At 36.8% G+C, this 26,669-nt stretch overlaps 1 protein-coding gene across 2 annotated transcripts in view; it reads right to left on the bottom strand.

Annotated features, from left to right (window-relative positions):
• Positions 1-26,669, bottom strand: part of lyst (lysosomal trafficking regulator) — a 127,589-nt gene that overhangs the window by 94,496 nt on the left and 6,424 nt on the right. The window contains exons 1-2 of one of the 2 annotated variants that reach the window (XM_079636294.1): positions 4,713-4,774; positions 1,362-1,453 (exon numbers count right to left, since the gene is read on the bottom strand). Coding sequence is in view for 1 of the 2 variants with exons in the window: in XM_079636293.1 (XP_079492419.1) it covers positions 1,362-1,453 (92 nt within the window). In the remaining variant the exon portion in view is untranslated. Of the gene's footprint in view, positions 1-1,361; positions 1,454-4,712; positions 4,775-26,669 lie in introns of those variants that run through there. The other variant, XM_079636293.1, reaches the window with a different exon arrangement.

Raw genomic sequence — 26,669 nt, 5'->3', positions numbered from 1 at the left:
TTGCTTTAAACTAGGGCTGTAACGATTTACGATATTAAACCGAAATCGCGACACTCAGATCCACGAACCTGTGTCGCGGTATGAGAAGGCAGATCGCGATCGACACACCCCTTCCCAGACTTATCTTTCTCGTCCAGAATAGATCCTAGGGCTGTGACGGGGTCTTTTACATATTAGGTATGGGAATTTCAAGCAAAAATAATATTCGAAGATCGCTGGGTATCATTTGATTATTATTCAAAAATCGCACCTCTCCCCCACACGCACACACACGCGCGCGAGCGAGCACACACACACACACACAAGCAAACACCAGAGCAAGTGATGCACGCGGTGTTTGCTTGTATGTGTGTGTGTGTGTGGCACCGGCGCGCGCGTGAACTGGAGCTCACCTCATAAACGAATCGAAACTTAGAAAGCTTGAAATACTTTTACTTGATTTAACGTTAATTCAAAACATAAAGAAATGGCGGCTTAGGCTAATTCGTAGGAAGTGTGCATTTCTCTATATAGGCGCGTTCACTTTGTGGCAAGCGTTATTCCTGCGCTTGAGATGCGGGTCATGCGGAATAGGCAATATATTATGTGTGGTTTACAGCACAGACAGTAAGCCTCGGTTACCTCAGAAGAATTTTTAACATGCTCGAATTATATCCACAATGGAGTATAGTTCTGTTTGTTTTTCAAAAGTATTTTGTTACAAGAAAACAGAGTTATAGCTTTAGCTATTTATTTATTTATTTGGCTTTTAAAATCCTCCCTCCTCGCAAGAATCGCGGTTTGTATCGAATCGTGGGTCAGAAATCGGGATACGAACCGAATCGTGGGTTTGCTGTATCGTTACAGCCCTACTTTAAACGCAGGCAACACTGAAAAGTAGAGATAAACCGATTACAATTTTCTAGGCCGATTCCGATTTCTCATTGAGTTTGATCTGCCAATACCGATTTTAGCCGATTCCAATTTCATTTTTTCTAACCACTTTACAGCACACGCAAATATTTATTTTCTATATATATATTTTTTTATAAAACACCATATACCTTTACCCAAACTGAATAATAAAAACAAGTTTAAATGGGTACAATTTCCATAAATATTTTTGAGTCTTCATTTTCTTTTCTGACATAGCCTACTCCAGTTCTTGTTAAAACACACTAAACATGCAAATTCTGTGCATTTCAGGCACTTTCTATGTGAAATTAAGGCACTTTCTGTGAGTGCTTTCACTTTAATTGAGCGTGAGCAACGCAGAAAAAATAGACTCGGCGCCGAAACCCGCGTTTAGCGGCTACTTGGTGCATCTCAACTAAAAAGACACATAAACACACAGTGATGTGGATCATCATGAAAAAGCTTACCAGAATTTGAGCGCATCTTTTCCTCTCGGGTCACTGAGGTGTCGCACACAGTGAAACGTGCACAGAAAACTCTCCAAGCACTGAAGACTGACCTGAAATCAGAGGAAAACAAACATTTCAGTCATGAAAGAGATGGCACTGATGAACTAGATGTTTGCAATTGGTTTTAAGGAAGCATTCATGTGTGTAGCGCAGGACTAGTTTAATATATTGGTTAGGAGTTTGATCAAACATGAGTTTGAACATTGTAATAGTGCAGCTTGAATTGACCGTTCGCAAGCTACGCCGCTCTCACACACACACCATGTTCTCACACAGTGAAAAACACATCGCGGAGCAGAGAGGAGACTGACAACACACTGACAGACAGGACAGACCAGCTTACTTTTCTGTTACTTTTGATATTAAACAAAGTCTCACCTTTCAAATGTGGTCATTTTTTAAAAAGATATGTAAACAATAAATAGCGTTTTGTGGCTCTTTAACGTGTGTGACAGATCGCTGTGTAGCGCCTCAGTTAAAGCTGCTCGTGAACCGATCATCTCTTCCTTCTAGTTTATTAAATAAACATGAATGAACATCAGAAGGAATGTTGTTTTAACCGCCGAAAGGCGTTTCCGTGAAGTTCAAATCCTCCCATGTTAATCTACTAACTCTCCTGACTGCTTTGGTGGACAAAATGGCGGATGGCGAAGTATGATTGGTCAGATCACCTGTCAATCAAGGTCCCTGCGAAGGTTCAATTGAGCAAGTGCCACAACAATGGTCTGGCAAGGGAGCTTTGCAATGTGAACATTAGAAGTGCATTAAATACTGATTTCAAATAAAATTTTGTTTTAAATGTCTTTTGTAAATGTGTTCAACACATATGTATGAAAATGAGACACAACCTGTCTTTGGACAGTTTTAAATCAATAAAGATTTCCCCTTCATTCACCCGACCAGTGAGCGTACACAAAAGACATCCAAAGACGTCTCTGTTTCTCCTGCCAGCCTCCATTTACTGGAACAGACACAGAATAATCTCATTACATGGAGCAACTTCCACTCACATGATGAGCGAGTGAGTAAGAGGCCAACCGCAGAGGAATGAACTACAGCTGCTGGAGAAACTGCATGATCTCCGGCAGCGTCTCCAATCACAGACTATCTGTGGAAAACGGATGAATCTCGAGAAACCGGTCAAGAACTTGTCAAGGGTCATATTTCAACCCAAATAAAGAAATAAAGTGGATGATAATAATAATTATTATTATTAAGTTATAACATTATATTTATAATAATATATTTATAATAGCCTATATATTATAAATAATAAGTGGATGATAAAAATAATAATTATTATTATGTTAGGACGTATATTAAGACTCATAAATAAATAAAATAATTTTAATGCTTGAAACCTGTCAAAAACGTGTCATATTTTATCCCCCAAGAATAAATAAAATACAATAAAAAAATATGAATACATGAAAGATAATAATATTTTTATTTAATAATAATAATTATATATATTTTTATACATTTTTTTTTATTAATTTGATGAAAACTGTCAAAAGCGTGTCATATTTCAACCCCCCAAGAATAAATAAAATACAAAAAAAAAATATGAATACACGAAAGATAATAATATTTTTATTTAATAATAATAATAATTATATATCTTTTTATTTTATTATTAATTTGATGAAAACTGTCAAAAGCGTGTCATATTTCAACCCCCTGAAATATATAAAATACAATAATAATAAATATAAATACATGAACATTAAAATAATAATAATTATTATTAAGAAATAATATACATATTTATATAAAGAAATCAAGACAATTTCACAAAAATTAACCCTATTTTAACACCATGAAGACTTTTATTGACTAACTTAAAATGAATTTAAATGATAAAATCCCTATCAAAAATCAGAGTCAGGAACAGTGAAACTCAAGGAACGTCTGATCCTCTCAGGATTTCCATCTGTGGGGTTAATGTCGTCGGTCACAGGACTCGACAGCAGCTTCGACTGATCCTCCAGCTGTCACACACACACACACACACACACCAGGCCCTTCACTAATCCACAGCTTCACAAAACCATACGACACGGACAAAACCGGCTTCCAAAAAATATTTAAAAATGGCTGACTGACATGCTTTGCTCTTGTTTGGGTAAATCAATAAAAAATCATCCCAAAAACAAGAGAAAATGTGCATAAAAATAGTACTTTTCTAAGCATTTGTCTGTTCCAGGGTTATTATAGTTTTGCATTATTCATTAGTTTTTATTTTTATTTCGTTTTAACTTTGTGTTTTCAAATTCAGTTTAGTTTTAATTAGTTTCTAACGTGGGTTTGCTAGTTTAGTTTATTTTTTATTTTTTGAAAATGCTTAGTTTTAGTTTAGTTTTAATTAGTTTTAGTATTAGTTTTAGTCTTTTTTGTAATATGGGCTATTTGTCAGGGGCAAGATTCAAAAAGGTCAGAAAAAGTATTGTGTAATAATAACTCAACAAAAACATCATACAATCTACATTGGAATTCAACCAAGCCATGTAATAAGTAAGGGATAATGTAACGTTATAGCGAGGAGGTAGTTATTGAGAATACAACCCCGACAGGCTGCAATCGGGAGCCCGACGCGAAGCGGAGGGATCTTGAGCAGCCTGAAGGGGTTGTATTCCCAATATCTACCGACTCGCTATACATTATCCCGCTTATTACATGGCTACCTATCAAATAAATCACTACTTTGAAACAAAATATTGATTTAAAAAGGAGTTTATTGATAGTTTACGATTGTATTGCTTCCGCTAAGCTTCCGCCAAAGAAAATAGTGCACTCCGTCTACGGTTAGAATTCTGTGAGTACATATAGCAACGCTCTGTTTTTCATGGCAACGCTCTGTTATACTCCGCAGCGGCAGCGGTCTGTTATCAAGAAATAACAGACGGCATTCTACATTGGAATTCAACCAAGCCATGTAATAAAACAAAATATAAACTTAAAAAGGATGGGACAAATGGGCTGCCAATGTAGATCAGAAGGCCGTTGCAAAAGAAAAGAAATAAAGTATTAAATCCCGAGATGTATCGAATCAAAAGGTACGTCGGTCCATCGGGCATTTGCCCGGAATGCCAGATTACCATTCCAGCCCTGCAGCTTATAACGTTAGTGTTTTGACAACGACAACACAAGTGCATTTTAAGATACCTCAAACTTGCGACTAGTTAACTTTTTAAAGAAGGCCCAATTGCTTCTCATATGAACATTCAGAGAATATAAAATATTTGTATACGACTTTTTATGTGTGTGATTGTGTAAGTGATTGTGTAAAGGTGTTCATGAGATACCAACCTTTTGCGAACTTGCTTCAACGTCGCGTCGAACACGTTCACATGGAGATGTTCTCTGGAGACTTGAGGAGGGGAGGGGTGTGTGTGTGTGCGTGTGTGTGTGTGTGCGTGCGTGCGTGCGTGCGTGCGTGCGTGCGTGCGTGCGTGCGTGCGAGTGACAGAGACGGAGGGAGAGCAGGGAAAGGAAACACTGCTGAGCGAATTCTCTGCGTGTTTTTAAATAGCGTCGAAGGAAAGACAAAGACGAAAACTAAGGACATTTACTCTATAATTTTATTTTATTTTAGTTAGTTTTGTCAACCACACATTACAGTTTTATTTAGTTATCGTTTTTTTGTTTTGCCTCGTTTTTATTTTTATTTCAGTTAACGACAATGTTTTTTCCCATCTAGTTTTCGTTTTTTCGTTCGTTTTCGTTAACGATTATAACCCTGGTCTGTTCTCTGCATTACTTGCATATACTGTGATGGGCATCATCAATCAAAAATGTCTGTATAATCATGTTTTGAGTTTATAGCAGTGACTCAATTTCCTTCCTTTGCTGATTCCTACAGACTAGAGCAGTTTCAACAGCTCTTTACAAACAAATCACTTCCTAGTTCTAGTGTTCAGTCGCCTCAGACAACCCCATAATATCATCTACACCTAAAAGAGCTTCATGACCGCGGCTGCGCCTCAAATCACACATCACCTGAGCTTAATGCATGCATCTCACAAAACTTGCCCAATAACACGGTCATTTCAAAAAAAAAAAAAAAAAAAATAGTAAACAATAACATGACAGGATCAAAATAAAATAAAACAAAATAGTAAACAATAACATGACAGGATAAAAAAAAATAAACAATAACATGACAGGGTCATTTTAAAATAAAATAATAAACAATAATATGACAGGATCAAAATAAAATAAAATAAACAATAACATGACAGGATCAAAATTATCAAATAAAATAATAAATAACATGACAGGATCAAATTATAAAATAAAATAAACAATAACATGACAGGATCAAAATTATAAAATAAAATAATAAATAACATGACAGGATCAAAATTATAAAATAAAATAATAAATAACATGACAGGATCAAAATTATAAAATAAAATAATAAATAACATGACAGGATCAAAATTATAAAATAAAATAATAAATAACATGACAGGATCAAAATTATAAAATAAAATAATAAACAATAATATGACAGGATCAAAATTATAAAATAAAATAATAAACAATAATATGACAGGATCAAAATAAAATAAAAGAAACAATAAAATGACAGGATCTAAAAAAATAAAATAAAATAAACAATAACATTACAGGATCAAAATTATAAAATAATAAACAATAACATTACAGGATCAAAACAAAATAAACAATAACAGGATCAAAATAAAATAAAATAATAAAAAATAACATGACAGGATCAAAATAATAAACAATAACATGACAGGATCAAAATAATAAACAATAACATGACAGAATAAAATAAATATAAAAAATAATAAACAATAACATGACAGAAAAAAAACAAAAAAAAACAATAACATGACAGAAAAAAATATAATAATAAAAAAAACATGACAGGGTCAAAATAAAATAAAACAAAATAAAATAATAACATGACAGGGTCAAAATAAAATAAAGTAAGATGAAAAAATAGCTTGTCATTATTCTTATGGTAATCAGCGCGAGTGTTCTGGACTGTCGCCAAAACTCCTGTTAGAATCAACGAATCTCTTATTAGGGCCCAAGCCTTGAAAAGGCGAAGGCCCTATTGTTTTCCTTCGGATTATTATTATTATTATTATTATTATTATTATTATTATTATTATTTTTCTTACGACTATTCGGGCACTTTTGGGTCTCTTAACGTGCTCAAAAACTCTTGAAACTTTGCACACGGGTCAGAACCCGCGGCCATTAGAGCCGGACTGAAGCTGGTACCCGGGCGTGGCAGGGGGGCTCGACAGCGCCCCCTGGAACGCGGTCCGAAAACTTGGTCCATAAATCAAACACGCTTGCGTGTAATAATATGAAACTCGGTACACTTATAGATCTCATCGGTTCATATATCCTTCGTGCTCTGACTTTTTACCCCAGCCCAACAGGAAGTCGGCTATTTGGCGTAGTTTAAAAAACACATGCAATGGAATTTAAAATACTCCTCCTAGAAAATTCAACCAATCACCACGAAACTCGGTGTGCATGAAGTCAAGACATGGAGGATGAAAAATTGCCAGGGGATTTTTGATATCTCGAACGGTTTGGCCGTGGCGAGGAAACGAATTTATGGCGAATATTGGAAACAGGAAGTGTGTTATAACATCCTCATACATTAATTGATCTTGATGAAACTTCAACAGTGTGTTCGCTGTAAGAGGCCGATCACATGGATGTGACTATTGTGAGTCAAAGTTATAGCGCCACCAACTGGCAGCAGGAAGTGTGTCACTTTCAAAATGCTTTAAAATCACCCTCTTATTTTTACCCGATTTGCTTCAAACTTTATGTGTATAATGTAAATACACGGCAGATGTAGACCTGTGAAAGGATTATTGATATCTTAAATACTGTTGCCATGGCAATGCAGCAAACTTTAATATTCTTTTTTAAAGTTTTTGAGACTCTTAGCATGCTTGAAATTGCATGAAACTCGACAGACACTTTACATTTATTGCCTAGTACACTTGTGCAAAGTTTCAGAAACGGGCGTGGTAAGGGGCTCAGTAGCGCCACCTTTAGTCAAAAATGGGGTATTAGTTTTACCTACAGTAACAAAAATCGGTATTTATATTTATCTCCCCGAGCCGGACAACTTTCTAATTTACAGTCATTAGCTCCGACCAACAGGAAGTCAGATATTTTGGTTTGAATGTGATTTGATGGGAATTTTGCCAGTCTCTCTCAGTGTCTGTGTGTGTGAGAGAGGAGGGGGGGGCTTTATTTTAACCCTTTCTCTGCTGTGTGGGACTTCTTGGGCACTTTTGGGGCCCTTAACGTGCTCGAAAACTCTTGAAACTTTGCACACAGGTCAGAACCTGCGGCCATTAGGGCCGGGCTGAAGCTGGTACCCGGGCGTGGCAGGGGGGCTCAACAGCGCCCCCTTTAACGGGGTCCGAAAACTTGGTCCATATATCAAACTGAATATTGCATGAATTAGTATGAAACTCGGTACACATATAGATCTCATCGGGCCGAACAACTTTCGTGCTCTAAGTTTTACGCCAGCCCAACAGGAAGTCGGCTATTATGGGTTGTATGAAAACGCACGCCCCTGGAATTTTATATACTCCTCCAAGAAATTTAATTTGATCTTCACCAAACTCGGTCAGCATGAAGTTAAGACATTGAGGACGCTAAATTGCTAAATTATAAACACACAGACAGCCCCCCCCCCCCTTTTCTGTGTGTGTTTGGAGGGGAGCAGAAAGACTCACACTGATACAAGCTCTAAAGCAGACTTCTTCTCGACAGTCAAAGCGGGGTTACGTTATTGCCCGTCGTGCACAGGAACCCGAAAGGCAACGGGGGTGGCGGCTTTATATATATATATATATATATATATATATATATATATATATATAAATAAATATAGCTGCAAGCAGCGATGGAGGGCCCAAGCCGGTGGCAGCGCCAACCCGGTGCCTTTAGTGTAACTAAAGGCACCAGGGTGGCGGTGCCACCGGCTTGGGCCCGTAATCGCTGCTTGCAGCTATATTTTGCATTGTGTTTGCACAGTTAGTTATGATGAAAGCATTCGTTAGTGTGCAGAAATCGAGTTACACTGACGAGATCACTGCATTCATGCACAACATGCTGAGATCGGCTATAATGTTCATCCACCGCAAGCTTTCATGCCACGATCCAAATATAGGCTAATGCTATAGATCTGAATATAATGCTATAGATCTGCATATAATGCTATAGATCTGCATATAATGCTATAGATCTGAATATGATGCTATAGATCTGAATATGATGCTATAGATCTGAATATGATGCTATAGATCTGAATATGATGCTATAGATCTGCATATAATGCTATAGATCTGAATATAATGCTATAGATCTGCATATAATGCTATAGATCTGCATATAATGCTATAGATCTGCATATAATCCTATAGATCTGAATATAATGCTATAATCAACACTTTTTATGATTTATAAACTTGGAGAACTGTAATAGTAAAAACATGTTAAAAGTTTGTAATGTAATGTAACATGTAATACTAGCTATTTGCATATGCAAAGATGTCAGCCAATCACAGCAGTGGGTGTTTACACTGAAGTCACGCCCCTTCAAATCAGGGTAGGAAAAACGCCTTTTATTTCTAAATTATGACCATTTTTTATATATAAATCATACTAAACATTATAAGTGCACCCCAGGAACCATTATAAAATAATAAAATAATGCAGTTCATGACCCCGTTAAGGACCTCGATCAGTCCAACAACACACTCTAATTTAGTCTCTCCATACAACTTGTTAGTAGTCTAAGGTTTCAAGACAGGGTTATTGAAGGTAGCAGAGGTCATGACCTTCTGACACTCACCAGAGAATCAGGGTCCCACTATCTGAACGTCAGATGAAGGTAAAGGGCTCAATGGACAGCGAGATGCTGGAGAGACCGATGGAATGAGACAAACAGAAGATAAAGATGACGATACACCGAGAGGAAAACAAAAGATGAACAGAAGGACAGTGAAACGGGAAGGTTAAGGAGGATGTAACTAACTAGTTTGTAGATTTAGAGAGAATCAGATCAAAGTTCAATCTGACTGAACAAACAGAGCATCATGGGATACGAAGTTACGTTATCTTTTACTTTCACTTGTAATGCTTTCATCTTTACTCATGGTTACACATACAGGTTCTTTGAACTAATCACCTGAGGCGTAAGTGAACCCAAAAAATGGTTACAAAACTGTAGGTCTTGCATAAATATCTACAACAGTATTATACTACACTGTTGACACGTGACCACATCACATTTCATTCACATTGAATTGAACTCAATCCATAATTGATGAACTTCACAAAATTATTGAACCAAACTGAATCAAGACTGAACTGATTTCAGCTGAAAAATAAATGTTTGCTATTGTCTTTTTAAAGTCGCTTTACAGCCGAATTTAATTATTTGCATCATTGAATCATTATTTTCCTGTTTATCTCTGTAAAGCTGCTTTGAGACATTCTGTATTGTATAAAGCGCTATAGAAATAAAGCAGTCTTGACATTGCGGTGATCAAATTTGTTCTAAAAACTGCTGTTTTGCATTTTTATTTTTTGGGGTAATAATATATATATTTGGCATTCAGATTGAATAAGGCAAAACCACATTTCTGTCACACTGAAAATGAAAGGTCAAGTCAATTGCTTTGTACAATATTGCATTTTACCTAAAGTAGGTCATATGTATTAGAGTGCGGATCGGGCCGAATTTTTCTGTCCGAGCCCGGCCCGCGTCCGACAGAGCAGTAACCGAACCATACTAATTTTTTTCTCATACTAATGACAATTGTACGTTTGTTTGTGAAAGCCCGCTTTTATTAAGCAACTGTAGGAAGGCAATCGGAAATGTCAACAGAATGAGCGCATCAGCGCGCGGAGCAACAAGCGTTCTTGACACTGGCGCGCGCACATTATGCACATGGTTTGTTGTCACGGCTACATAAACAAATGTCCGCACACAGGAAGACGGATGTTATGGTAATATTTTACATGTATTTTAAAGGGGTCATGACATGAGAAACCAAATTTGCCTTGATCTTTTGGTATATAAGAGGTCTTTGTACCATTAAAACGTCCTGCAAGTTTCGTAGCTTAAGACGTCCTCCCCATTATAAACGAATCATTTATTTAATCAAGCTCTAAATACAGCTCGTTCTGGATCCATGGTAAGAAGTGACGTCACGGTACGAAGTGACGTACCAGCGTTTGCATATAGACCGCCTCCAGCACAAGACAACTACGCTTAAAGCGCAAGGCAACTACGCTCATTTCGTATCATCGTCGCGCCCGCGCGCCGCGCGCCTCACAAGTGTTCAGTCGACGGCCAGCGAGTGGGTCTGTGAACAGGGAAATTACGACGCCGCAGATGTGCTGTTCCTGGCTGTGGACAAACAACATCTTTGAATACGCTGCGAAAGATCCAGTCGTCAGGGAAAAATGGATGCACTTTATTTTTTGCGGACGTCTCAGTCACGGCAGTGTTAGTTTAAGCGTTTGTTCTGTACATTTGAAGGATGAATGTTTTGAGCTTTGCCAGAAAACTGTTGCTCAAAGATAAGTCCGTGCCGACTATTCTTGGCTCAACATCGACGACGCAAACTGTAAGTAATGTATTTAAAACTTTAAACTACTTTTTAAATACGCTGAAAGATCCAGTCGTCAGGGAAAAATGGATGCACTTTATGTTTTGCGGACGTCTCAGTCACGGCAGTGTTAGTTTAAGCGTTTGTTCTATACATTTGAAGGATGACTGTTTTGAGGAAAAAATCCCAATATGATGCTTGGCTTTGCCAGAAAACTGTTGCTCTATGGTCCGTGCCGAATATTCTGGGCTCAACAACGACGACGCAAACTTACTTTTTACCATGGCTAATATAAACACATTTGTATAAGAGAATCTTGAAAATATGTCGCCTTTCTAGTAGGCCTACATGTGATAGAAAATTAAAAATGTTGCCTTTATCAATGCTGCATCTTCAAAGATGGCCTGTCTGTGCATGCATTTTTGTCCGTGGTACACCCTATCATTTCATTGGAATTAGTTAAATAATGTTAAACTGTTAGCAAATTAAGCTATAGGAAAATTATGTAACAATAATCCGTTTTCAAGTGTCTCGGGTTAATTTTTTTTTATTAATTCAAAATAGTTTCACTTTCCATGTGGACACGGGCTGATCCAGTCTTCGTTGTTGTGGTGATTGTTCATTTTCCTCTGATTCCGGCTCAAACATAATAAGGTTTTATCATTGCAAGAGCCATCGCTTCGCATGCATCACCCGCTACTAAACAGTTGCGCCGAATCCGCAAATGTTCTGGCTGGGGGCGTTAATAATTGATGCATAGGCACTGACGTTAGCCAATCATAACAGTGGGCGTTAACACTGAACTCTTAAAGGGGAAACACCCCCAAAACAGACTGTTTGACTCAGAGGATGAGAAACAGGGTGGGAAAAGGTCATAAATCACTACATTTTAAAAGTTTTTTGTAAAAAAAACTATAGTAATACTATATTTGCACCTAAGGGAACATAATAATAAAATAAAAAAAAACATGTCATGACCCCTTTAAATCACAAAAACGATCGTTTGCATCAAGTGAAAGCATCAGGCACATCGGCTACCTACATAATAACCTGTTTTAAATTTAAAATGTTCAATGCCTTATCGCGCTGATGTGACCGAGCCCGACCGGAACCCGAACATAATTTCTAAATATCTGTCCAAACCCGGCCCGTCGGGTACCGGCGGGTCCCGTCGGGCTCGGGTCGGGTATCCATCCTCTAATATGTATTACATGCATACAGAAAAGTCACATACTGTGCACAACATATATACTAACTATATGTGACCCTGGACCACAAAACCAGTCACATGGGTCACAATTTTGAAATTGAGATTTATACATCATCTGAAAGCTGAATAAATAATCTTTCCATTGATGTGTGGTTTGTTATGATAGGACAATATTTGGTCGAGATACAACTATTGAAAATCTGGAATCTGAAGAGCAAAAAAATGTAAACATTGAGAAAATCTCCTTTAAAGTTGTGCATTTATGTTCACGATTGTGCTGCATTCACTCACAAAAATACATGTTTTATATATTTACGGTAGTAAATTTACTAAATATCTTCATGGAACATGATCTTAATATCCTAATGATTTTTGGCATAAAAGAAAAATTGATAATTTTGACCCATACAATGTATAGTTGGCTATTGCCACAGATATACCCGTGCGGCTCCAGACTGGGTTTGTGCTCCAGGGTCACATATTATAATGAAAAAAATAGTATGCTACTATATTGGAAACACAGCCTGTGACTGCAATGATTCAGACTCTTATTTACAGTCAGTGTTTTCCACTACGGGTCATAATTTCCCAAAGTCCATGTGACCCAAGAGCTGGACTTCTCAATACAAGCACTGATACAGTGTCACTGGATACGGGGGGAAAAAACAGCATTTACAGGAACGGGTTGTGTTTCGTGTCAGAGTCACACTAGTGAACTCCACAAAACATGAATAAAACAGCAGCGCTGAGATCAGGGGATTGATGATATTAATGTAAACGCATTAGATTCACAGACACATTAGGTTACATTGGATTCTTAAGCATCGAAGCACAAAGATTCATTATGAATAATCTAATTTAATTAACGCATACACTTTATGCATATTGCCAGTAAAGTTGTATTTTGAATTAAAGCACGTCAATGAATCTTATTAGCTTCTGTGAGGTTTGCAAATGCTAGGCCGAAAAATAATAATAATAACTAGTTTGCTGGTGACTTTTTCAGGAACTGCAACATAAAACATGGTTTTAAATCACTGTACAGATGATAATCCCAACACAACTTATGCAAGTGATATTTAAAACAAATTAAAACGGGTTAAATCAAACAAACTCGAATGCTTTCTAACAGTGAATTTAGGCAATTCAACTTCATATGTCTACATTTTATATAACTCAATTACAACTGAAGGACTATCAGACTATCCTGTGTTATTTTAATATTATTTATATCCTATTATAGTATTTATTAATACTTTGAATTAGCTTTTATTTTTATATTTTCATTTTAAGTAATTTTGTCATGTGCTTTAATATTTTGATCAGCTTTTTAATATTACTTATTTTTCTCTTTAGTCGTTTTAATACTTCCACTCAATTTATTTATTTATTTTCAGTTAGTTTCCAAGCAACATTTATTTCAGCTTTACTCCAATTAACAAAACCAATTATATATATATATATATGCAGGTGAAACTGAAAAAATTAGAATATGGTGCAAAATTTCAGAAATTCAACTTAAAAGGTGAAACTAATATATTCTATAGACTCATTACATGCAAAGTGAGATATTTCAAGCCGTTATTTGTTATAATTTTGATGATTATGGTTTACAGCTTATGAAAACCTTTTCACAATATGCTTGAAATATCTCACTCTGCATGTTATGAGTCTATATAATATATTAGTTTCACCTTTTAAGTTGAATTACTGAAATAAATGAACTTTTGCACCATATTCTAGTTCATTTTCAAGTTTCACCTGTAGTTTTAGTTTTTAATAACAGCACCTGTAACAGTAATTTCAAATGCCCATTATTTATGCTCAATACTGCATTATGATATTGAAGAATACAAAAGCACATCTTTTCTAAGAATGCACTTGTTTATTTCACTCACTCTTTAGGTTTGAGTAATTTTAGCACTAGTTCATTACTAGTTGAGAGACTGCCGTTGACCATACGTTTTCTTTTGCCTGTAAATCACCACATTTCCACATCTCAGACACACACACACACACACACACACACACACGCTGCACGGAAGTCACACAGTTAGTGTAGGTACAGTTCAATCGAGTTGTCGCAGAATATGTACAGTGGGTTTGCAGAAGTGTCATTTTTGTTCTGCTACTGAGGTCAAAAACCAAAAATGCAAAAAGCAGTTCTTGTTTTTGCTTGTAGTGTTTCGTACATGAAATAAGACAGATCTGATGTTGAGGATAAGATCAAAACATTTCTAGTTAAAGCTGCATGTGCAGAATATAATTTCTACTTCACCCCTAGTGTGCATGTACAGTAATTTGAGTCATGTAATCAGATTACTTTTTCAAGTAACTAGTAAAGTATAGCACATTAGGCTACTTTAAAAAGTACCTCAGATATTTTGTTGTAAATTTAAAAGTAATAAGTAAATCAAGTTACTTTGTTTTAAATTTTTTTGACTGACAGCTCTCCTGTCGCCATGTGGAGAGAGTTCGTGAGAAAGTGCAGTGGTGTTGAGTGAACATGTGTGATGGTTTATTGCAGTTCTAGACTAAATTTGAGCATTTACTCATCTCACTTGCAAAACACTGATTCAGTCAATGAAAAAAAATGAAAAAAGATTGAACTGCAAACTCAGAATATTACACAAACCTGCAATAAATAAATATGTTAAAGTCCCCCTGTAGTCATCTTTTAAAATCATCTTTGATCACCAAAATTACATATTTTGTAAATTTTGTAAAAAAAAAATTCTTGAAAAAAAAATTCGTCATGCCTTCAAATATCTTGAATGTAACTCGACACCCTTGCCTTATTTAGTATACGCGGTTCTATGAATATGCAAATGAGCCCCGCCTCCACTCACTCACTCACTCACTCAGAGATCCACTGGTTGACGATCACACGTTGATCTGATTGGTTACAAGGTAGTTTGTGACGTCAGAAACACCAGCGATTTCAAACCGTGTTTTTGAGACTGTCTTTGGTTCACTGCAGTTTTAAGCAGAAAATACTCAGCAATAGGGGTGTGCCAAAAAAATTGATTCACAGAAGAATCTAGATTCTCATTGGCAACGATTCAGAATCGATCTGAAATGTCCAAGAATCGATTTAATAAATAAATAAAATCAGCTGGCTGTTCACCTCCATTTTTGTAACTACAGATACGGGTATACGGGACATGAGCGGCAAATCACTAAAACAAAAAGGAAGCAAATGGATGAGAGGGAGATCTTTCGTTCCTACCATTTGCATGTGTTTTAAGTCCTGTCAGTTTATCAGGGCGCGCTTGACAGGGCATAAGAACGAGCAGAGAGAGAGAGCCGGCGGCGCGCGCGCACTCACCCGAGCGCTGTCTGCTCTCTCTCTCTCTCCCTCGCGCATATTAATCAAAATCAATTAATACGATGGTGTCGGGAAAAAAACTCTCCAGTGATGAAATGTTTTCTGTGTTGACAAATCTTGTGCGATATCCTAAACTGCCGAATGCATTGCTTGTTTTTTCTGTTTACATTTCATTGTGAATGCTGCTACGTCAGAGCGGCCAAAGCGTCAACAAGATTCCCCGTACTTTTTGACAAGCGTCCTTGACAGGGCGGCCATAGCGTTTTTGCAGCTCAAGTCGGCGGCGGTGTGAACGTACAGTCAGCCGCCAGCTGCAGACCAACGCACACTGCAGACCAACGCACACTGCAGTGCTTCACGAAACTCCCTGCCAACTCCGAGAGGGCAAAAAAAAAAAAAAAAAAACCTCGGTCTATCGCTGCTTCATCGCCAGGTAGCTTAGGGGTAGGACTATTATTCATTTTGAAAGAAGCACTTTATTTTCATAACTTGTTATTCTTTAAGTTTACTGTGTCTGACTGAGAAATATAGATGTTTTTTTTGTCTTCACCGGTTGTGTTCTACATGATATATTGTGGTAAACTGCATCTATTTTCAACCATTTTGTATTATGAAGAAGCACTTTTGTTTTGTTCCAACTTATTTTATAGCTAGCTACTAATGAGTAGCAATTGAGAACCAGACAATGTTTTTGATAAAAGGGACTTCCCTGAGAATTTAACTTAATAAATGTGAAAAAGACACTTTAATGTCTCCGTTTGTCATTGGTAAAGGATTCCCACCCCTACTCAGCAATGCTGTCAACTTATGAACTTACACATGATTAGTCTCTTAAAGCATATTAAAAACACCACATGGACACATAAACTACATTAAAAACTTGATTTTCACAACAGGGGGACTTTAAAGAATACAAATACTTATGAAGCAATGTCAGGTGTGAACTTGCATTTCCCTTAGCCTGAGGATTATTCATATAATTTTTGGTGTGAAAGTGCCAAAATAGAACGTTTCTTTTTGTTCTTGCTGTTATTAAAAAACAAACAAGCAAGCCCAGTCCAGATGAGAAAAAAGAAATGCAAAAAGTAATGTAATTAGTTTTTTTTTTTTTTTCAGGGAGTAACGCAATATTATAATGCATGACTTTTAAAAGTAACTTTCCCCAAAACTGCTGTAATATAGAGAAAATATTTTAGTACTAAACAAGAAGTATATGCACTAAGTGATCTGCAAAGTTGGTGAAATTGTCCTTTTAATAAATGTCTCTACTTCTCAAGCTCGATATATTTCTAAATCCAGTTCATTTGTGCCATATGACCCGGTTCCTACAGAGCATGACTGTTGTGTAATGTTCTTTCCGGTCATAATAGCGACTGATCTAATTTGGTCTCTGCTTTTATGATGAGCATCATGAGGAGAATTTTGAGTTGTACATTCCTCCGGGAACCAGGATGGAAAAATGCAGAAGTGAGAACAACTCGGAGATGCCTATCGAACAGACATGTACACATGTATGTGAGTGACTTGAAGATGTGCAGTATGAGGTACTACAGTAATACAGTGTGGCGCAGTTGTACCACAATCAGCTCCTCTGACCACAAGTGAGGCTGTGTGACATTACCTTATAGCAAACTTGTAATGGTCAAATATATGTTACCCTGGACAACAAAGTTATAAGTAGGGCTGGGCAAAAAAATCGATTTTTCAAATGTTGTCGATTCAAAATCGATTCTCAAAGGCCAAAAATATTTTTTTTTGCCATATTTATTTATAAGCCAGTATTAGTTTTCCTTCACTGTTCTAGGCTTGCAGCCTCCATTTTACAGATAATGCTGTGAGATTTTATGTTAGTTTGATCTTAAACATAAAATAACCTGATCCTGATTGATCAAGGCATGCGACTGTTCTGACTTGTCTAATTTTCAGCATCAATTTTTCATCTTGCATCAAAATCCTGTCTATTCATTGTATGCATTTGAAGTTGGGTTTTAATGTACCCAAGAGTAACTAAAATAAAATAAAAGTTTAATATACAGGTTTGTGGCTCTATTTCTTTTTATTAATTAACCACTCGTAAACTTATGTTCACCTTTTAAAAATAAATAAAGGATTTTTATTAAATCTATATTCATTGAGTCGAATCGGGAATCGAAATTGAATCGAATTGGAACATCTGAATCGATACCCAGCCCTAATGTTATAAGGGTCCTTTTTTTTATTGAGATTTATATATAACTCTATAAATCTAAATATATCTGAATAAATAATCTTTCCATTGATGTGTGGTTTGTTAGGATATGACAATATTTGGCCGAGATACAACTATTGAAAATCTGAGGGTGCAAAAAAATCTAAATATTAAACGCAGTCGGTTATGTATAAAACTCGTGTGACAGACAGTATAATGAAAACAGCAATGGATCGGTACACTATAGCTCTAAAAGTGACAGCAGCCATATGTGTCTGTCATTAATGTTGTCGTCAAAACAACAAAATATAGCTTTAATGGTAAGGAATGAGAATGAATAGCCTATGTATTTAATTTAGTCAGGAATCAGAACTAAAAGAATGTGTTATTTTACATTTGATTACTTTATTCAGTTTCTTTAGTATTTCTGAATACTAGTGTTAGACTAACCCAAAAACTTTTTCTTTATTTGTATCTTTATTATTTTGTATACATTTTTGCTACTTTTTTCAATTTAATTCAAAGATTGAAATCAAGCTTCCTTGTGTAGTGTAAATTCTTAACAAAAAAAATACCCCATTGTAAAAGCGCAATGAGTGAGCAAACATTTAGATGAGATAAACGTAATAAGAACATTTTCTTTAAAAAAGTCTATATCGTCATAAATATCATTATCGCAAATATTCTTGAAATATTGTGATATAATTTTGAGGCTATATCGCCCACTCCTAAAATTTACAGTAGAAAATGTACAAAATATCTTCATGGAACATGATCTTTACTTAATATCCTAATGATTATTAAGAAAAATTGATAATTTTGACCCATTCAATGTATTGTTAGCTATTGCCACACATATACCCGTGCGACTCCAGACTGATTTTGTGATCCAGGGTCACATATTTGGAATTATACATTAAAATAAAGTGAACTTGAATTTGTGTTCGAAAACCTGCAGATAATGTAGACATTTGAGATGACATGAGTTTATTTGGACTGTGGAAACTAATCAAATTATCAGCAAATGCTGCTGAAACTGAACACAAACATGTACATTCTAACACATCTAAAGAACCTTTATTCAACTATAAAAAACGTTTTGTGCAGTGGAAAGATTGCTTGTACGTTAAAAGTTCTTCGTGGATCCATCAATTATGCCCAAAAGAACACTTTTTTAAGAGTGTGATGTAAAAATTGAGCCAAGGACTTTCCTAAACCAATAGTTGACTAGTAAAAATTAGTAATCGTACAACAGTTGTAACTATTACATCACAGCCAGTAAGACGGCGGTGGAAACGTGACTCACCAGAGAGAGAGAGAGATGAATTATTCAAGTGTTGAGTCAATTAACTATCCATCCACTGAGCAAAATGTGCAATCTGGCAGAAAGTGGGGCGTCGGCGGAGAGGATAGACGTTTAGAGTTTCCAAAAGCAGAACCACAGGATGTTGAACCAAACAATTGCTTAAACGTGATTTAGAAAATGCCTGTGACCCGGGATGTCATTCAGTACCCTCCTCATGAAGGTGCGTTCACACTACAAGCGACAAAGCGAAACGTTACCAATCATTTCAATGGGGAGCGGGCGTTTTCCGGCGACACGCGTGATCGCGGCCGTTGGCGACCTGATGGGGCGTGTCTGGCGACGCGACAATGTTGAGATCTGTTTAACTTTATGCAAATGAAGAGCGACTTTCGGGAGCGACAACCAATAGGAGTGAAGTCAGGGGAGCGCGCGTGATCATCCGTCACTCTCTGACAGAGTCAAGTTGAACGAGAAGCTAATTTTAGCCGTCAGAAACTGTGCTATAAGTTGTGATGTATCTCCGTGTACATACAGTGGTGTTCACAGTACGGACTCAGAGTCTGATTGGTTTCGTGAACACATATAGACGGTATTTGCCCGTTTGCTGCAGTTAAATAGACGCGATGGCAAAAAGCATCACAATTCTTGTTCATCTTTAAAGGGGTCATGACATGGTTTTTTTTATTTTGTTATTATGTTCCCTTAGGTGCAATTATAGTATTACTATAGTTTTTTTTACAAAAAACTTTTAAAATGTAGTGATTTATGACCTTTTCCCACCCTGTTTCTCATCCTCTGAGTCAAACAGTCTGTTTGGGGGGTGTTTCCCCTTTAAGAGTTCAGTGTTAACGCCCACTGCTGTGATTGGCTAACGTCAGTGCCTATGCATCAATTATTAACGCCCCCAGCCAGAACCTGTGCGGATTCGGCGCAACTGTTTATTAGCGGGTGATGCATGCGAAGCGATGGCTCTTGCGATGATAAAACCTTATTATGTTTGAGCCAGAATCAGAGGAAAATGAACCATCACCACAACAACGAAGACTGGATCAGCTCGTGTCCACATGGAAAGTGAAACTATTTTGAATTAATAAAAAAAAATTAACCCGAGACACTTGAAAACGGATTATTGTTGCATAATTATCCTATAGCTTAATTTGCTAACAGTTTAACATTATTTAACTAATCACATGTAGGCATACTAGAAAGGCGACATATTTTCAAGATTCTCTTATACAAATCTGTTTATATTAGCCATGGTAAAAAGTAAGTTTGCGTCGTCGTTGTTGAGCCCAGAATAGTCGGCACGGACTTATCTTTGAGCAACAGTTTTCTGGCAAAGCCAAGCATCATATTGGGATTTTTTCCTCAAAACAGTCATCCTTAAATGTATAGAACAAACGCTTAAACTAGCACTGCCGTGACTGGGACGTCCGCAAAAAATAAAGTGCATCCATTTTTCCCTGACGACTAGATCTTTCAGCGTATTTAAAAAGTAGTTTAAAGTTTTAAATACATTACTTACAGTTTGCGTCGTCGATGTTGAGCCCAGAATAGTCGGCACGGACTTATCTTTGAGCAACAGTTTTCTGGCAAAGCTCAAAACAGTCATCCTTCAAATGTACAGAACAAACGCTTAAACTAACACTGCCGTGACTGAGACGTCCGCAAAACATAGTGCATCCATTTCCCCTGACGACTGGATCCTTCGCAGCGTATTCAAATATGTTGTTTGTCCACAGCAGGAACAGCACATCTGCGGCATCGTAATTTCCCTGTACACAGACCCACTCGCTGTCCGTCGACTGAACACTTGTGAGGCGCGCAGCGCGCGGGCGCGACAATGATATGAAATGAGCGTAGTTGTCTTGCGCTTTAAGCGTAACTGTCTTCTGCTGGAGGCGGTCATATGCAAACGCTGGTACGTCACTTCGCACCGTGACGTCACTTCTTACCATGGATCCAGAACGAGCTGTATTTAGAGCTTGATTAAATAAATGATTCGTTTATAATGGGGAGGAAGTCTTAAGCTATGAAACTTGCAGGACGTTTAAATGGTACAAAGACCTCTTATATACCAAAAGATCAAGGCAAATTTGGTTTCTCATGTCATGACCCCTTTAATATTATGCGTGTTATACTGATTCCATTTATATTTAGAATTTTCCTTCCAGAATGTATGTTTGTAGTGGCAAGAAAACGGATTTGTTGTTTACAACATGGAGAAACATCCGTGAATGTCACTCACAAACATTACTAGGCAACCAGTAGCGGGAACGCCCACTAGCGACCTCACCGCCAGCCACTGGCGACCTGCAGCGACAAAGTCGCTTGTAGTGTGAACGTACCTTCATTCATTTTTTGAAGTTAGACAAATAAATTAAACAATATGAGGAAAAAAATATACAATTAATTATAAAATAATTTTCCATATATTTTTTGTAAAATTTGTATAGGTGTGTAACAGTGTGAGTATTTTTTTTTTTTCTGGTCAACAATAATTGAATCTTTGATGAATTAATAATTGCAATTCACCTTTATTCCAGAAGGTGGCGATCAGGGTGGGAAATTTCACTTTTTTGCCCAATTTTACCAGCCACTTATATTTTTTACCAGCACCTTTTTCCGGAATTCAAAAAAAAAAAAGTGCACTAGCATATTTTGAATTGCTTCAATACACTATTTTTTATTATTATTAATACATATTTTATTAATATAGGCAAATAAAAAGTGATGTGGAAAAAGCCTGCGAGACCATTAGTCAGTTTGGTCATATTCGACAGTAATTGTAGGCCTACATGTTTACTCATTTTTTTATTTATTTTTTGTACTGTATTTTATTGTAATGTGTTTTGATTTGTTCCTTGTATTGTAAATTAGGACCCCCTCGAAAACGAGATGGTTCATCTCAAGGGGTTTATCCTATTCAATAAACTTATATATATATATATATATATATATATCTCAGTAATAGGGTTGGGCCAATAGGGCGACTGTGTGTCTGATATGAATAACACACGTCGGCAAATACACTTGTATAGACAAGTGGAATGGAAAATATCTAGCGGAAAATGAGAATGTTAAGTTACTCGCACACTATTGGCTGGTCAGTGGGAACTGCACGAACCAATGGCAGAGCGGCGTAACTGCGCGAACCAATCGGTGCAAAGCCCACTGAACTGAGCGAAGAGGAATCCGCCTGTAAAAGATGCTCGAATTGCCATGGATTCAGGTTTTTTTCGACTGAAGTCGCATTCGCCACTGTGGCTTATATACAGGGAAAAGTTACCCGCCACTTTGAAAAAGTACCCACCATTGGCTGGTGCTGATTTCCCACCCTGGTGGCGATGTCTGATACACACTGATGAAGTGACGCTTCACTCATCGTTTACATAAAAAAAATTTAAAAAAAAAAAAAAAAAAACCTCTCCTTTACCCTCCTTTGTTTTGGCTTATGCTACTCTGAGCAATTCCAGAACTTTGTATTTTGAGCACTTCTTGCGTTATTTTTGCTTCTTCACGATGACTCGCTTGTTGTAGTCCTCAGTTGTAAGTCGCTTTGGATAAAGGCGTCTGCTAAATGACTAAATGTAAATGTAAATGTAAATGTTACCGCAGGCAGAAAACAAAAGAATGGGAAGCGTCATCAGAAAAACTAGAAATGGCTCAGTGATTTACTGCAGAGCAATACTGAACGCAATCATATCTTAGTGTCACTTGATGGTGGATCTGGAGAAGCTGAAGAATCAAAATATTGATTTTGAAGATGTTGAAAATGAGAATATGTTTGAGATGAATGTGCTGGGAAATTAGCTCTGAAGAGGACAGTGATCACTGATGATGTTATAAAACATCTGTTCAAATCGTTGTGTTTCTGACGTCACAAACTACCTTGTAACCAATCAGATCAACGTGTGATCGTCAACCAGTGGATCTCTGAGTGAGTGAGTGAGTGAGTGGAGGCGGGGCTCATTTGCATATTCATAGAACTGTGTATACTAAATAAGGCAAGGGTGTCAAGTTACATTCATGTATGACATTTTTTTTCAAGGAAAAAACATTTAAATATGTAATTTTGGTGATTAAAGATGAGTTTTAACTTTTAAGGGATACAATTATTGACTAGAGGAGGACTTTAAGAGTTAAAGAATGAACTCTCATATTTATCCCTGCAGATGTTGATCTAAAACACACGAGCAGAGCAATACAGTTGCATGAGAGATACACGACTTCTAACAAAAAATGTATGAATCTCTCACAGCCTTAAAAATCTTTTGATCTAAAGAAGTCGCTGTGTCTAAACATTTGACTGGTGCCGTTTCAGAGAAAGATCTGATGAGATCGATCAGTTGATTAGTGCTGGGTATCGATTCAAATTTCAAGAATCGATTCGATTCCGATTCTCAAGATCTTGAATCGATTATCATTATTCAATTCGATTCGATTCGATCCGATCCGATCTTATATTTTTAAAATCAAAAGTTTTAACTGTTCATGAACAATCAAGTGTTTGTATTAAATAACATTCACAAACATACATTAATGTTGTAAAAATGTATTGTTCACTCAATGTATTGATGTTAGATAAGGCATTAATGTTAATGAATGGTGTCTTAATGTAGTGTTACCAACTAAACAGGAGATAAAACGTGTTTTATTTGACTTAATTGACTGTCCTTTTATTTAATCCAAAACTGCGTTCATATTTATAAGGCCTTTTAAACTAGATACAACGAACCGATCATAGCTGTACAGGGCGGCTTTTTATTTCTCATCTCAATGAATATATCTAGTAGTAAAGCTAATGCAAGGGCTAGAAATCAATTAATTATTTGATGATACTTCCTCGTCATCATGGAGAGCGCAGTTTGCACGAGTTTGCACCGCTTTCTCCTCTCAACAAGCGCGTGCTTTCCCTTTGCGTCTGCCGTTGCTATGCAACCATGAACAGAGGCGCGCCTAGAAAACGAATTTGCACGCACAAAAAAACGCGCTATGTGAACGATTCATTCCTCCTTTCTTGTCAACAAGTGGATTCAGAGAAACCGCATTAGCAGCGCCGCCGGTCGCCGTGTCTCAGTGTGTTTATGGGGAAAATGTAGTCCTGTTATTAAATCGATCCTCTGAGTTACGGATCGATCTTTAGAAATTAATATGAAAATCGATTTAGAATTGGTGAATCGATTTTTTCAACACAGCACTACAGTTGATGCCAATATGAAGAACTCATGTTTGTGATTAACTTTGATGAACTGAGATCCTGATGGAGTTACACAACAGGACATGTGCACTTCCCAAAAGTCACGTCAACCACCCAAATGTTGCCAAAGTAAAGATCTAAAGTATTGGCCAGACATAATTAATCAAATTATCTCTGTAATCCCCACATATTAACTCCAAACTGGATAGTTTTGTGTGTCCTAAAACCATTTTTTGCAACAACATAAGGAGGAGTAAATGTCATGACACAACTTTCACTTCTGGTTGAACTGTTTAAAGTTCAATGGGAAGAGTGTATCTGGACAGACTTCACAGGGAAACCGGATTTAAAGGACAAGTTCGGTATTTTACACTTAAAGCCCTGTTTACAGATCGTATCTGATGAAATAGAACGGTTAAGATTAAAATTTGGACACATGCTCCTGTCCCGAGAATTTTAGTTTTATTTAGCGTTTGTGGACCTATTTTGCCAAACGCGTCACACCCAGATTCTTCCGTTGAGAGCTTGAATAATAGACACCAGTTGGTGGCGATAATGCACCTTTGCCGATTGCAAGCAAACCGCTGGCATTTCATTTAATACACAGAAGAAGCAGAAGAAGAAGCGGCGGAGGAATACCGTACCTCACACAGCACATTCAATACAATCAATGGAGTTGGACAAACACTACGATAAAACCTGTTGGAAAGCATCTTTTTCAGCGTTTTTTTTTTTGGGACCGTATCAGTGAACACCCCTGACCACTCAGTGAGTTTCACGTCTTTGTAAACGAAAGTTTAATGTGTTTTAGGAAGGAATCTGCCAGTGCACATAGACAACCATTGTGGGGGTGAGGGGGGAAAGCTAAATAAAACTAAAATTCTCGGGACAGGAGCATGTGTCCAAATTTTAATCTTAACCGTTATATTTCATCAGATACGATCTGTAAACAGGGCTTTAAGTGTAAAATACCGAACTTGTCCTTTAACTACTCAATCCCAGCTAAGACATACTTGCTACAAGAGAATACAAGTCATTAAAACCCATTATTTCATCAGGACTCTTCACATTAACATTAGACACTCACATGAAACCACTACAAATGAGAATGAAAGTAACTCACCCACAATAAATCAATTCAGTGTGTACTATAGAGGAAAAATGCTCTCTCATAAAGTGTACAAATGTAAAACGCTACTTGTATAGACATGAATAGCAACAAGAAGTGAGACCAGCAGGCATCCTGTCAGCGAACAACATCTCCGCTATCAAATCTCATCTTAAAACATCTCACGCAAACCACAACTGATTTAAAGCAACACTGAAATGTTGAAAGTCTCATCCAATGAAATAACAGCCAGTAGTGCAGTGGAGAAGTGTGTGGTTAGTGAAGCACATCCAGTTAACGGATGACCTTTTTCTCCAGCGTTCAGTTTAGCCAACACATCTGCCAACCGCGTTTTATCAGCGCACTCAACATGGTTACAACCTGAAGTTTTACATCTAAAGGCATGTTCACACCAAGACGATAACTATGACCTAAAAAAAACTAAAAAGTTACTAATTTAAAATAAGAAAAGGGAAGGCCACACCACAGCTATATCAGTAACAGCACAATGTGGAAAACTACAAAACTGCACAACAGAACCGTTTATTATAAACATAACTTATCTTCATCTCATACAAAATGGCTCAAACAGGGTGATTTTTTTATGTTTCATGCTGGAAATGAAAGGTCAAGTACATTGCATTGTGGGATATAGTATCTAATAGAGTGTTTTGGTTATACACATATTGATAAACTGTATTTTATAGAGAAAATGCAAATGAGTGCATATTATTATAATATACAGTACTAGGGCTGGCTGGACAATAAGACCTAAAATCTAAATCTCGATTAATTGAACATTTTACTTTAATTACGATTAATTAACTTTTTTTTTCGTGCCCTCAGAGTTCACTGACAAGGTTTGTAATGTAAATATGCTTGATTATTAAAGCTGGGATCTTTTTTTCTAATGAAGAGAGCATTTCTTATCTTTGTGCATTTATATAATAATTAAAGGAAACGATAAGGATTTCAATTACTCTTCGATTAATATTGAAGCCCTATACAGTACATACTTTATACAGGACCACTAGTAAGTGTAGGTATACAAGTCTGCTATATGCATAGAGTTTAAATTTTAGTATCCTAAATAATGGCAACTCCATCATACAAGCATAAATGAGCAGTTTACCTGATGGGTGACAATAAATCATTCAAAATCAACTGGATAAATGAACAGAAACAGCATCACAACAGGGAAGGAGACAGTCTTCAGTCACACAAGGTTTACTAGTCATACAGTGTCAGTGTTTAGCGTTGACGAGAAGGTGCGGAAGGAAACTGAAAG

Source organism: Phoxinus phoxinus (assembly GCF_949152265.1).
Source record: "Phoxinus phoxinus genome assembly, chromosome: 14".
NCBI lineage: Eukaryota > Metazoa > Chordata > Actinopteri > Cypriniformes > Leuciscidae > Phoxinus > Phoxinus phoxinus.
Note: the sequence above shows the minus strand (reverse complement) of the source record. Positions and strands in the feature narration are given on the sequence as shown.